The sequence below is a fragment of the Cheilinus undulatus genome, linkage group 16 (genome assembly GCF_018320785.1).
Source record: "Cheilinus undulatus linkage group 16, ASM1832078v1, whole genome shotgun sequence".
In the NCBI taxonomy this organism is placed as follows: Eukaryota; Metazoa; Chordata; class Actinopteri; order Labriformes; family Labridae; genus Cheilinus; species Cheilinus undulatus.
The window spans coordinates 25,677,390-25,691,227 of NC_054880.1; the positions used below are offsets into that span (position 1 = coordinate 25,677,390).

Genomic DNA, 13,838 nt, shown 5'->3' on the forward strand with positions numbered 1-13,838 from the left:
AAATTTCTTATAGTCATGAGTTGTCAGGTAGCTAGTTAGCCTGGTTCATGCATAAAAAATGTTGTAGTAAGGATTTTTTTTAAATGTCTACGGAGGATTTGAATGGTGAATTTCACTACCAAAACCAGTGTTGCTGACGCCAGGCTCTTAATTAATTGCTGCAGGTTGTGAATGGGATGAACTTCAATTACTGATGGAGAAAAGCTGTTAAAAGTGGCCTTCCTGGTTAACACCACAAGCCAGTCAGAAATCCTTCAGGGATGATTCTACACCTTATGGAGTTAAGTTTTTATTGAACAAGGTCCTCAATTCAGTGGGTCTGGTCTCTACTTGACCTGGTAATTTCTAATAAAGCTACGCCATTATGGAGGTTAGGGGTAGAAGCTTTGGGGAATAGAGTTTCTCAGGGTGCTTTAGTGATCAAATATTCAGCTATGTAAGAAAATTACAATGAAAAATCACAAGTAAGCTGCACAAAACATGAATGAGATACAGAAACAGAACAGCAGCTTCTAGTAGCCTACATGCTTCAATCTGTAGCAGTCTGTCATGTAAATACAGTGTTTCCACTGCATCAGTGAACAAATGGTGTTTTTCATAGCAGCCATGACAAGACACATCATACTACAATTATATTAAAGTTAAGAAGTTTCTCTGGCTTTGACAACTGTTGGAAATGTTCAGAATTAGAATGAGAATCATCTTTATTGGCCATGTATGCTTACACAAACAAGAATTTTACTCTGGTTAGCTCTCAATGTACTGGAATTAAACTTTAGATACATATCTAAAAAATATTAAAATGTAGAGGCCCTAACTGGGCATTCAATTAATGTATGTAAGTCAAGTTAATGGGGTTACAAGGAGTGCAAAGGCTACAAGGATGCTGAGTAGATATGGTGAAAAAGTGTAAAATATGCAATGATGTGGTATTTTTTTAATTACAGAAGCACAGTTCTCTATTTTACCTTTACCAACAACTGGACAGTCTCTAAACAAAAGATGTCTACCCCTTTCAGACTTTTTGCTGAGAGTAGCACTGACATCAGTGACCTGGGTGGGAGTCAGACGGCTGACTTGCTATCAGGACACACACTCTCAGACTCCTATTAAAGTGTCAGAGACAGATACCATTATCTGATTTCAGTGATGAGCATCCTGCTCCTCCATCTTGGGGAGCCTCTTGTCATTATGTACTATTACCTGTAACCGTATACTCAGAGCCCGAGAGACACAATTCAATACAACCCTCTTACAATTTACCCACTCACTCAATACAACCAGCAGAAGGCCAAAGCCACCTTATCATCCACCATCTCCTATGGGTCTGCGTGCCAGTCCTACAGTGAACCTTGACTTGATCAAACATTCAACATCAAGGGGCTGCTGAGCTGACAGGGCACATTTTGGAGGTCTTCTTTCAAAGTATGCATAATAATATAATCTGAAACCCACTGATACATGTTTTAAAACTTAATTCAAGAGCAGATCAAAGGGCATGTGATTGTGACTCTGTGCTTGGCTCTGCCCCTGCAAGCTGGAACAGGAATTTATTGATTCATTCATAAACAGGTACATCAAACAAAAAAAAAAGAATATCATGAAAAGTTCATTTTTGCCGTGATTTGATTCAAAAACTCAAACTTCTATGTATTCTAGATTTATCTCACACAAAGTGAACTATTTGATTAAAACAGGACTTTGGATTGCTGAGCAACAGTTTGGTTCATTTTCTCCTTAGCCCAGGTGAGAAGCAGATGACGTCTGTGGTTCAGGAGTGGTTCAACACTAGAACCACAACAGTGGTTAGCAAGATGACACTTAACTAGCTCTTTGAATCAAATTTTAGTACAAGCATGCACCTACACAAGTAGAAATAAGGTTTACAACAGAAGCCACCCCAGACCTTCTTCCCGACCCACCACTACATCACTGTCCAGTTATAATAGGCCTTACAGAGGAGTATAAATACAGGCAGTAGTTCTGGCCAAGTTTGAATTTCTACTTCTACTATGTGGAAAATAAACAGTTAGTATGTGGGCTTGGACTCAAGTGTCAGACCCAACAATATACTATGAAAACATGGATATCCTCTTGCTAAAACTCCAACCCTCTTTCCCCTATAGCTGTCTCATGCCGGAAGCAGGATGGTGGGCAGGCAGACATTGAAACTTGTCTTAAGTTTGCCAGCTCCATGCCGCCTCTCACACAGCCATGCCAGCTACCCTGCCAGGAAGACTGTCAACTCAGCAGCTGGTCCAAGTTTTCTCCGTGCTCAGCTGATTGCGTGGGCGTCAGGACGCGCAAGAGAATGCTCATAGGTGAGAGACAGACTTTCAGTTTCAGTGGAAATTAAGCTTTAGAATAAGGTCAGTGGTTGTGAAAAACTGTTAGTGTTTTTTGTTTGGTGGGAAGTTCATGTCTGCCTTCCTCAAGGCCAATACCCAGTTATTTTCAAGTTTTATTCTTATGTACATTTTTTTTGTCCAATGTAGGTAAAAGTAAAAAGCGTGACCAGTGCAAAAACAGCCAGATGTATCCTTTGAGTGAGACCCAGTATTGTCCATGCAACAAATACAATGCCCAGCCCGTGGGGAACTGGTCAGACTGTGTCCTACCTGAGGGCGGACGAGTGGAGGGTCAACTCAGCATGAAGGTCCAAGGTGACATCAAGGAGTGTGGCCAGGGTTACCGCTACCAGGCCATGGTGTGCTACGACCAGGACAACCGCATTGTGGAGACGTCTCGATGCAACAGCCATGGTAAGCATGTTAAAATAAGCAGCAAACACCTCAGGAACGAAACTACAAATTGTGAGCTTGAGCAAACACAGTGGAAACTTTTTTCCTCTCTGAGAGACCGCAAAATCCAAATTCTATAGTCTTGTTTCTTTGATTTCCAGTTGTTATCTGATGATCCTGGAACCCATCGGCCATCATCAGATAATGTAGCTTTTAACTGAGCACATTTCTGGATACATATGGGATGCCAGTTCAAAGCCTGTCCACTCTAGTTGGCTTTTGAATGAGAAAGGAACTCCAGGCTTAATGATCTGAATATCTGCTGTCAACACAGTAAAATCCAAACTATTGGCTGTCAGACCCCAGGGGCTAATTATCTGACAAATGATGGCCAGTGCGTTAGGAGGTTGAACTTGGCCTAACCCTGTCTTACCCTGTCAAAGCATATAAAGTAAAGCATACAAACAAAAGCTATTTCTTCATACGTTCCTGGAGGAGTTTTGCTGTTATACTGTAGCTTTATTTGACTTGGTATGAGCTAATGTTGACTAATGTTATGACTAAAGTTGGCTTATGTTGGCCAAGTTTTTTTGGATGATACTATTGCAGACATTTCTGGGTCAAAGTGATGGTTCAGCTGTCTGCCTACTTCAAGACTGTGCTGTTAGACTGGCTGCTGTTGAGGAAAAGATAGATTATCTCAACTTGAGTTACCATAAAATCCAGAATAGAAGAAAGACTGCATCTATTTCAGAGGGTTTTGCAGAGAGGAATAAAACTTGGTGTTCACTAAAGTCCACATCTGTGAAGCTATGTAGCTCTTTTGCTACCATCTGTTTTTGCTATAAGGAGGTTGCATTCATGCGAGTTACTTGTAGAGTAGTTGAGCTCCTTGCCCAGGGACATTTGATAGTTGTGAATACAGACCCACAGCAAATTCGACAAATCTCTCTGCCTGTGTCCCCTAGTCTCTAACTTTCAAACCAGATCATTTACATAACAGCATACCACTGTTTTCTTTAAAAGTATTCAGATCTAATGAGGGAGAAAAGATGGTAAAAAGTTGCCTTACCTTGCAATACACCATGACGGGTGGGGGTATAGGTTTCATTGCTGATTGGCTATTATACATGTGATGTTAACCATATCAGACAGTTTTGTAAGCAGGAGATTAAGTGGGACTGTGGGGAGTGGAATCAGAGCCAAAGGGGAGAACACACTTCACAGTGGAGCCAATGTGGGTCACTTTTTAAGTGATTATTTTATTAGAAATTGTTGGATAAAAAAGAATACAGATAATTGGCAAAATGCTAAATGCTAAATATTGGCCAATCAAGTCAACCCCATTCACTGGGTTACACTAGTAAATAATTACACTGGATTTTACATGAAATGATTGTATGGGTCTGTGTACTAAGAAAGTTAAGTAATTTATTCCCATTTTAAAAAAATATCCTTATGTTAACCCACCATAATCACTAAAAAAAGATAGTTTACTGGCCCATCGTTGACTCACACTAAACCATTTAAGCCCTGATTTTGGCTCCCAACGACTCGGCTGGCGTTTCCCAATTTTGAGGCTTGACACAACCCGATTATTTGCCCAAATATCCTTCAAGTGTGTTGTGTTGTTTAGATTGTTTTACCTCTCTCAGTCAGGCCTCCTTCATTTTCAATCAAAAATATCAAACTTGTTTGATTAGCTTAGGCAGCATCCGACAGTGCCACCAAATGGATGTTACAGCTCAAAAACATGGCAGAAAACATAAATAAAGCTGTGCTATGGAATGTTGAGTAAGTTACATTTGGTCACGAGTTTCTGTGAGACCTCATGTCTGTGGGATTATTACTACGGTCTACAGTTGTCTTACATTCTGGCTGAATTGACTAGCCTATATGAAGGAGTATAATGTCCAAAATCAGTCAAAACTGTCCTTATGTGTCTTGTCTCCCACTTCAGCCTAAACTAAAGAAATTACAGAGTAGGAACTTATGAAACTATTTCATAAGACTTATGTAGGTTGCTTTGGAATTCACAAACAATCTATGTTAGTAAAAATAGATTTGTTGGATGAAATGCATCTTGAGCATTTCAAAGGAGAGAAACTCTTAAATGGGACACTTTTGTCTCTGTTGCAGTCTTATTTTTAGTTGTACTGGAGAAAGTTTGCCAAAGACACCAACTTTTCATGCTGTAACTCAGTGAAATACTGAGGATGATTTCACATTAGGGGCCTAGCCCCGAAACTGAGTACATTTGACCTTGAAGTTGGGTTTATTTCATCATTGTGAGCACAAGCATATCCTGAGTCCGCTTGGAGAGGTGGCCTCAAGCATAATTCATGAGTACTTATCAGCATTGTCCTACCTTGACATCTCTCTGCAGAATGAAGAAGTAATCTATTCTAACAATTTTTGTACGAAGAAACCCAAATTAACTGGACCACTGGGTTTCACACAATACACATCTTGATTAGGGTTATTGGATTTTTGCCAATAACCAATAAGCCAATATTTACAGATTCATTTCAGCTAATATTGGAACTGATATTCACATCATTTCAGACCTAAAACTTAAATCCTGTGAAGTTGAAGGGTTAAAAAAGAATTAGACCCTTAAACAAACTTTAAAGTTTAAATAATGACGAGGAACAAAGACAAAGACTACAGCTGATGTCAGTCTGCTGGTCCTGCCAAAAAATCCATAAAATCATTTGAGCATCCAGCTGATATTTAAAGCTGATGTATTTGTTGTAAATATCAGCAGAATTTTTTATATCAGTGGACACTGAAATCACACCGATAATATCTTGCATCCCTCGTCGTGATCACCTGCATTTATGTTGTAAGTGAGCAAAGTGTGGAAAATAAGTTTGGGAAGCTCACTAACATCTTTCATATTGTCATAATTCCTAGTTTAGGCCAAGTGTGTTTTTCTCCATTAATTTCCAATGTTTTTTCAGATCTGGATGCATTTCAGATCCATAACCCATATAATGGTAAACATAAACAGTCCATACACACTGAGTCCCATGGGTTTATTTTTGTAATCATTGCAAAAATTTTCAGTACCAGGAAAAAGTAAAAATGGCAACAATTAGGATTGTTTTGTGTATCTTTCACTCATTCAAAAGGGAATCCTGATTTAAAAGCAGCCTAGTGGAGAAGGAGGGAGCAGATGTGTGGTAGGATTAGTTGTGCCTAACCTGAAAGCGTCACCAGACAACAATTTTACTGTAACCCTGTAATGTTGTTGAAGTTTTTGGCAAAAGGAAATCAAACTTGTCCATTGATCTTGTTTGACCTGGAGTCAGTTCTGTGTGTTAGAAAGTCAAAGTGTAAAATAAATTCAACAATAATCCACGGTGACTCTGGGATGTTTTATCTGTGAGGGCACTTTGTGGTGAGCTGTGTTAACATTCAAAAGTCGATTCCAGCAGAGGGAGAAAAGGGAATTAAGAATCACAGTGCTGTCGTACTTCACATGTCAGCTCAGGGAAAATACAGAACACATCAAAGCACTCGGGGGAATCGGCGTGTCTGTGTTTTCTCATTGAGAAACCCTCTCATTGTGAGCTGCAGCTCTCCTCCCAGTATGGGGCTGCTTGATTCTAACTGGCTGTAACTGGAGAAGAGAAACTGGCCTCAGAGTTGGTGCTGCTGTTTGCAGTCTTTCTACCTAAGACGACTTTGACTGGCTCTCTGCTGCTAGAGTGTATTGTCGGGGTTATATGGTAATTGCCTGGATCTTCTTTGTGATATCCTTCTTATGTTTTAAAGCTGGGAATGATTCTGGGTTTGGGCTTTAGCAGGGGTCAAAGAGAGGACTGAATTGAGTTAGAGCCAGAATTCTTTCATGCTTGAGGAAAATTTGAGACAAGTTGAGAGAAGTTTGATGGTGCTTGGAGTTTAGATTTCCAGTCAGACTTTTAAATTGGGAATCCTATCTACTGTACATGCCCTCACAAATGTAGCAAGTGTCAAAAAGAAAGAAATAGACAAGAATTGTTGCTGCCAGTTGAGTGCCTTTAATGGACTGTGGGGATTTTTATCCAAGCATGCATCTTTTCAGTGCTCTAATCTTACAGAAAATACCCAAGTTATTCTGGGACAGTTTCCATAACAATTAGCTTGAAGACTGCCTGTAGAAATTGTCTGTTTACAGGACCATGTAGCCCTATGGCACCCCCTCCCCATTCCAACAAGACACCCTACTGCTAAACTTGAATGTGCAAGTCCAGGGTTAGGACTTAGTGGCAGAGGCAAAGAATGTACTGGGATTGAGCCAAAATAATTTGCCTTATTAAGAAGGCTATACTCTATCTGTTTCAGCTCATGGTCTTGTTAAGGGATCCAGGACCAGTACTGAATCTGATTTGTTTCCATCTGATCGGTTACAGGATACATTGAGGAGGCTTGCATCATCCCGTGCCCGTCTGACTGTAAATTGAGCGAGTGGTCCAACTGGTCACGCTGCAGCAAGTCGTGTGGTAGCGGGGTCAAAGTTCGCTCTAAGTGGCTTAGGGAGAAACCTTACAACGGAGGCAGACCTTGTCCTAAACTCGACCACGTCAACCAGGTGGGAGATGTCTCATCTTACACTGGGATAAATTTTAATCTCAGGCTTGATTTCCTACCTAAGATGTTTACTAATGATAAAGATGATTTTTATTTCAAGTGTTTTTCCTGAATACAATAACTCAAATGACCTTTTTTTTTGTTTTTTCTTTCCCCACTTTGATGTGCTGATTTCAATCAAAGGCTCAAGTAAGTTTGCTGTCTTATATGTCTTTACTGCTTCGTTAGTACTTTTATGATAGTGCTGTACCATTTTTGTAATAAACATTAGGGCAGTTAATGTCATCATATTGTAGAATCATGTTTTTATCCTGCTTTTAGTCATGAAGGTCTCCAAAATAGACTTTTTTGACTGAATTTAGATTGAATGACTTACATTTTATTGATAAAAAAGTGCAACACCTGCATTTTGTAATTACTGATGCAATATGTAGGAACGCATTACATAATGCAGCAAAGTTAATTACATATTGCGTTCAAGAATTTATTACAAAATGTGGCAGATTAGTACAAAATGCGGCGTTATTAAATAATGAAGTGAAAATGTATCATAGTATTACATAATGGGGCATTATTACATAATGGGGCGTTACAGACCTGAACAAAAATGTCAGTGTTTGTCACTTACTCTGACCAATTACAACCCTTTACTAACCACTTGTTGACCCCTTACTGACCATGGCTTCTGACCCTAATAACCCCTAATTCAACTAGTAGTTACCACTTATTTTCTGCTAATTTATCACTTTATTGCCATTCGTTTTCCTTTAACTACTTTCTAATTTCTTACATCTGCTTGTTAACCTTCTTACTTTAACATTGATTTGGTGCTTAATACCTGTTTGCCCCAAAGTTACCACTACCTCTTGCTGATCATTGATGTGCCCTTTATTAACTTTTTATTGAGCCCACTTAGTTAATGCTCATAAATCATTTGTTTACCACTTTTTAACATTTTTTCCCACTGATTTACCACTCATTTAGCAGTTTACCACATTATTTTAACCACTCTATGACTGCACGTCTGCCATTAGTTTACCACTGTCAAAATTCACCACTTAAAGGTGCAGTGTGTGGTTTTTAGCCCAGTAGCATTTAGTGGAACAAACTTTGCAAAAATGAGACATAATGTCTACAAGCAGGCCTATCCAAATTAGTTTTTGTTTAATCAGCTGAATATATAAAGTTGTTTTAGTATCAGTTGGCCCCTTCTGTGGTACTGTAAAAATATGCAAGATGCAAAAATCCAAGATGGCAGAGTCCATGGAGTGGACCTCCCCATGCATGAATAAAAGGCTTATTCTAAATTTATAAGGATAATACAATTTAGATTTTCGGGTGATTTAACACTTATTTAGAGAGGTACTTATAAATATCATGTCCCAGTTTTCACCAAGTTTGCTTTGCTAAATGCTACTTGGCTAAACATTACATACTGCGCCTTAAATGACTGCTTATTTACCATTTATTGACAACTTATTGATCATATTATTAATAGCTTGTTGAACACTAATTTTACATTTATCGACCACTTTTTCACCATATGCAGCATTTGTTTGCCACTACTTTTTGACCCCTCCTTGGCAACTTAAAATCTGCTTAGTGACTGTTTTTATGGCTTCTTTTCTACTTTCACTTTACCACTGCTTTATTAATTTTTTAAACCATTTATTTACCACTTATTTGCCATTAGTTTTATGTGTACCACTACCTTTTATTGACCTTTTTTGACCACTTATTGCACACTTTATACCACTTGCTAACCTCTTAATTACCACTTGTTTGCCTTTCTTTTTTATTACCACTGACTCACTTTTATTTACTGGTTGCTACTAACATGCCACCAGTTTACATCTTATTGATCACTTGTTTACCACTTCTTATCCCATAATCAACGCTTTTCTGGTTCTTGTTTGCTTTTTGCAAAGCTAAATTCTTCCTGTCTATGAATGGACCCATAATGTTTGTATTACTGTATCAGGTGTATGAGGTGGTGCCTTGCCTCAGTGACTGTGGGCAGTACGTCTGGGTGGCCGAGCCATGGAGTGTGTGGAAGGTCAGCAACGTGGACCTGAAGGACAACTGTGGTGAAGGAGTTCAGACAAGGAAAGTCAGGTAAGATCAGTAATCCTGTTTTAACTCGTTCTTCATTGATCTAACTTCATCCCAAACCAATCTCCAGCTCTGACTCACTGTGGACCTTTAGCCCATTGAGCCCAATGTGGCTTGAGTTTTTGGCTGATGTGTTTTTTTGAAAGATTAGGCTACATGCATCAGCTTGGGATAGATACAGTACATATCCCAGTAAATTCTTGGCATCATCACTTCTTTGGTCAACTTTCATTGAAATGTCAAAGTGAGAAGCTACTGCAGTCATGGCAGCTTGCCAACTTCCAGTTTTCTCACAGCTTTGTCTTTACATTAGAATAGGTGCTATAACGGATGGTAGCTTGGCCTATTTTCTCATAAACTTACATATGGTATTCGTTAGGGTTCCCTGCAGGCTTTAGAATAAAGAATGCATTTTTCATTTCTTTAACTTTAAGAGTCCAACTTCAATTCAACTTCAAACAAATGATGGCTGACTGAAGACAGCCAAACCATGACTGTGAAACTTGAGTTGATTTGAGTTATTCAGCTGAGAATAGATTCATTTTAAATGGTAGATTTATCAAATTAGTGCTTACTTAAAAATGTCCTCTGATGTTTTTATAAACATAAACATCAGAGGAGAAACTGGCTGTCATCCACACCATGATCAGAGCCGTCTGAACCTCAGCAGCCCTTTGCTACTCCACTTTTGTCTCTGATGTTTCTGAAGTCGTTTGAAGATGCGATGTTATTTTATTTTAAAGATCATAATTTGTTAGGATTCTTCGCAGCCATTACTTAATAAAAACATAGCTTTCAATCAAGATGTATGTTGAATACTTCTAAGAATAAAACTTTTTTCCAGCATATCAGGGCCAAACTTGATATGTTTTTTGGGCTGTCTGTTCATCCGTGCACAACCATTCAGATTTTTGGGGTCAAAGGTCAGGGGTCAAGATCACTGGATCTCATGTTCATCCCAGAATGCCTCACAGGGTTTTCTTTAGACTTTACATCTTTCCAGCACAGTATTTCAAGAATGCATTGAGAGATTTTTGTCAAATTTGGCACACACCTACTCTTGGACCTAAGGGTGTGATTAAAATTTGGAGGTCAAAGGTCACTGAGACCTTGTATAATATGAGGTCACAGTCAACATTTCATAGCTTGATCCATCACTATGCTTTTGGCAATTGTATACCTCTATGGCATTCAACCAGGCTATAGTTCTCATTACCTTTATCACTGATTAGTATCCAATGATGCAATGAATTTAACATTTGTTGGAAGCTTTCAATTTTTTGGTTAACCTTACTTTTTTCAGGAACCCCAATTGGAATTTCTTTCAACAGTGCTCTGGCCAGGACAATGAAAGTTTCTGACAAACAATGGACAGTCATGCAGAGATAAACTATTCAAATTTTGAAAGACATGAAAGTAAAAGACAAGATATTTGTCAAAATTGCCCACAATCAAAAAAGTCAGTCAGACCATCTGCTGCCAGATGTGTCTGCCTCTAAATCATTTAACCCCTCTTTAAAAATATCCCAAAATTTGTAATGTTTTCTCTGATTTTAGATGTATGCTGAACACTATTGACGGGCCGTCAGAGCAGGTGGAGGACTACCTGTGTGACCCTGAGGAGATGCCTTTAGGAGCCAGAAACAGCAGGCTGCCCTGTCCTGAGGACTGTGTGTTATCAGACTGGGGGGCCTGGAGTCCTTGTCCACTGGTAAGAATGTTATTTATTCTATTCCATTCCAGTAATAAGCCCATACATGGGTTCGTCGTCTACAAATGAAGTCACTAGTTTACAAGGAAATGAAAAAGAGCATTAAGGAATCAATGTGAATGGAGGAAAGTTAGTCTGTTAAAGCTTTTGTCCTGGTTGAGCTGTAAAATATACTCTGCCATCCAAGATTTTACATCTAAACAGTTTTAAACAGTTTTAAAAGGGCATTAAGCAGCCCTTTGTCATCAGGAGACATGGCAACATTAAGCTGAGTGACGACATCTCCCACAGGTAACATATTAAAAACAGATTAAAAAGTGTAGGGCCTAAAATGGAACCTTGGGGAACACCACATTTCATTTCATGAAATTTATATTAGTGATTCCAAAAATTCAAATAAACCTCTCTGACTGTAAGATAAGATTTACACCAGTTTTAAACAGTGACAGAGATGCCAATATAGTTACATAGTCTATTTAAAAGAATGGCATGGTCTACTGTATCAAAGGCTGCCCTCAGGTCCAAGAAACTAAAACAGAGGGTAATTTATTATCCATGTTGAACCTGGGGTTATTAACAGTGTGAACTAGAGCTGTTTCAGTACTGGGATGTTTTCTTAAACCAGATTGATAACTCTCATACAAAATGCTGGAATTAATGAAATCATCTTACTGGTTTAAAACAACCTTTTCAAAATTATACTAAAAAATGGCAGCTCTAATACAGGCCTGGAATTGTCAGGTTTTGTTACATCCACATTGCTAGAGACAAGAGTCTAGAGGAGTCTTGTACTGAGGTAAAAGGCTAGCCAAACCTCTTTAACCACTTCTCTCCCTTATTTTGCCATGAACAGGCTTTTAATGGAAATGTGAATAGTGTTACAAATAAACCTTGTGAGGTAAGTGACCACCCAATGATGTGTCATTTATGAACAATCCAGTCCTATGAGGGGACTCTTCTGTATGAATGACAGGAGCTGGCTCCCATTTGAGAGCCAGCTCCCTTCCATACACTTTTCTTAAATTTTTGTCATGATTGAATCCACATTTAAAAGTCAAATTGGTTATAAATAAGGAGCAGTTTGGGAGCCTAAAGGCCAGTTTTATCACTGAGCTGAGCCCAATGTTCCGGATCTCTAAAAAAGAGGCTGATTTCCCATCACAGCGAGTGAGGCTGGACAGACATCAGCTGTGGAAACACAAGCAAGATTAGGGTTTACTGTGACAAACTCTACTGAACCAAACCAGACTCTACCAGACTTTAAACAGAGGCTTCTAATCCAGGACTGCCACTGTTTTTTCCTTGAGCTTTTTAAACTTTCTCAAACTCAAAAGAAGCTCAAGATTGCTTATTTTACCAATTTGAACAGTTGGCACAGCTGCAAACAAAACAAAACTTTGGCATTCTGATCGTTCTCCTCTTTCCTCATCTGTTTCTCTTTTATTTTACTGTGTTGGGGTGTCATCTTCAAATAACCTAGATGAAAACATTTATGGTAAATTTTGACTGTATGTGATAGTGACCATTAAACTGGAGCTGATTAGAGAAAGTAAAAGACAAGGTCTGGAGCCTCCAAGATACTAAAACCAGCCTGCCAACCAGCTCTGCAGTCCTTGGCATGACACACGTCACTTGCCAGTAGTAATACTGAACTCACAGTGTGCTTTCCAAATTCTGCTCTTCCGACAGCTTGGATAGAAGTCATTTCTGCTCACGGATCAGCTGACTCTCTTGGTTTAATTTCTCGTATCGAGACGACACGTCAAAACACTAATTATTCATAGGCACTGAAAGTTTTCATTCTGATCTTATATTCATCAGGGTTCTGACTGGATTAACAGAGCAGAGAAGTGCCACTAAAATATTCTGTTTGTTTTCTCCTCTTCCCAGCTCAAAAATACACACAAAAAAATGTGTTGAATTTCGGCAAATATATCTTCACATGGTGGAGGTACAGGAATAGCACACCTGTAAGTTATTGTTCATAGAGCTCTTTGTGAACCCCACTGCTGTGCTGCATCAGGCGATATTTTACCCATTCTTTTCCTTTGTGTGCAAAGTTGACAACTTTTCCAATATTAGCTCTGCACTCGATCAAAACTTCTTCTTGTCACTTTTTTCTATCAGGGTTAGCTTCTATACTCAGGTTCTGACCTGTTCAGCTTTTTCTGTTCATGACTTTCCCTCTACATGACCTGACACCAAACTAAACCGCTTTACTTTCCAGGAATTGGCTTGAAAGTTTTAATCTGTTCTAGAAAATGATAAAAGGCTCTGTGTGAACATGCATCTGTTTCAGTGATTAAATCCTGATCCTTTCTTTTGTTTTTCAGCCGTGCAGCGAGAACAGCACGCGGGTGAGGAGTGCCTACCCGCTCCGACAGCCTGGAGAGGAGAAGGAATGTCCTCCAACCAAAGAGACGGAGCCGTGCAAACTCAACAGCAACTGTTTCCACTACTCCTACAACATCACTGGTGAGACTCAGCTTTACATGCAGCTTTCAGATCTGAAGATCTTCAAGTATGACATAAAGTTATGCTGATTATATGAACTGCAAAAAAAAAAAACATTATTTATAGTGCCTATCAAAAGTATTCACCCCCTTGGATGTTTTACCCTTTTATTGCTTTTATAAATCAGTCATGGTCGATATAATTTGGCTTTTTGGACAAAAATACTTTTTACAGAAAAATCT

General features: G+C 39.0%; 1 protein-coding gene across 1 annotated transcript in view; it reads left to right on the top strand.

The window, feature by feature from the left end:
• thsd7aa (thrombospondin, type I, domain containing 7Aa) overlaps window positions 1-13,838 on the top strand; it is a 205,390-nt gene that overhangs the window by 161,748 nt on the left and 29,804 nt on the right. Inside the window, exons 12-18 of the mRNA XM_041808955.1 lie at window positions 2,127-2,321; window positions 2,496-2,762; window positions 7,142-7,320; window positions 7,503-7,508; window positions 9,301-9,434; window positions 10,989-11,142; window positions 13,476-13,617. Of these exons, the coding sequence (XP_041664889.1) occupies window positions 2,127-2,321; window positions 2,496-2,762; window positions 7,142-7,320; window positions 7,503-7,508; window positions 9,301-9,434; window positions 10,989-11,142; window positions 13,476-13,617 (1,077 nt within the window). The remainder of the gene's footprint in view (window positions 1-2,126; window positions 2,322-2,495; window positions 2,763-7,141; window positions 7,321-7,502; window positions 7,509-9,300; window positions 9,435-10,988; window positions 11,143-13,475; window positions 13,618-13,838) is intronic.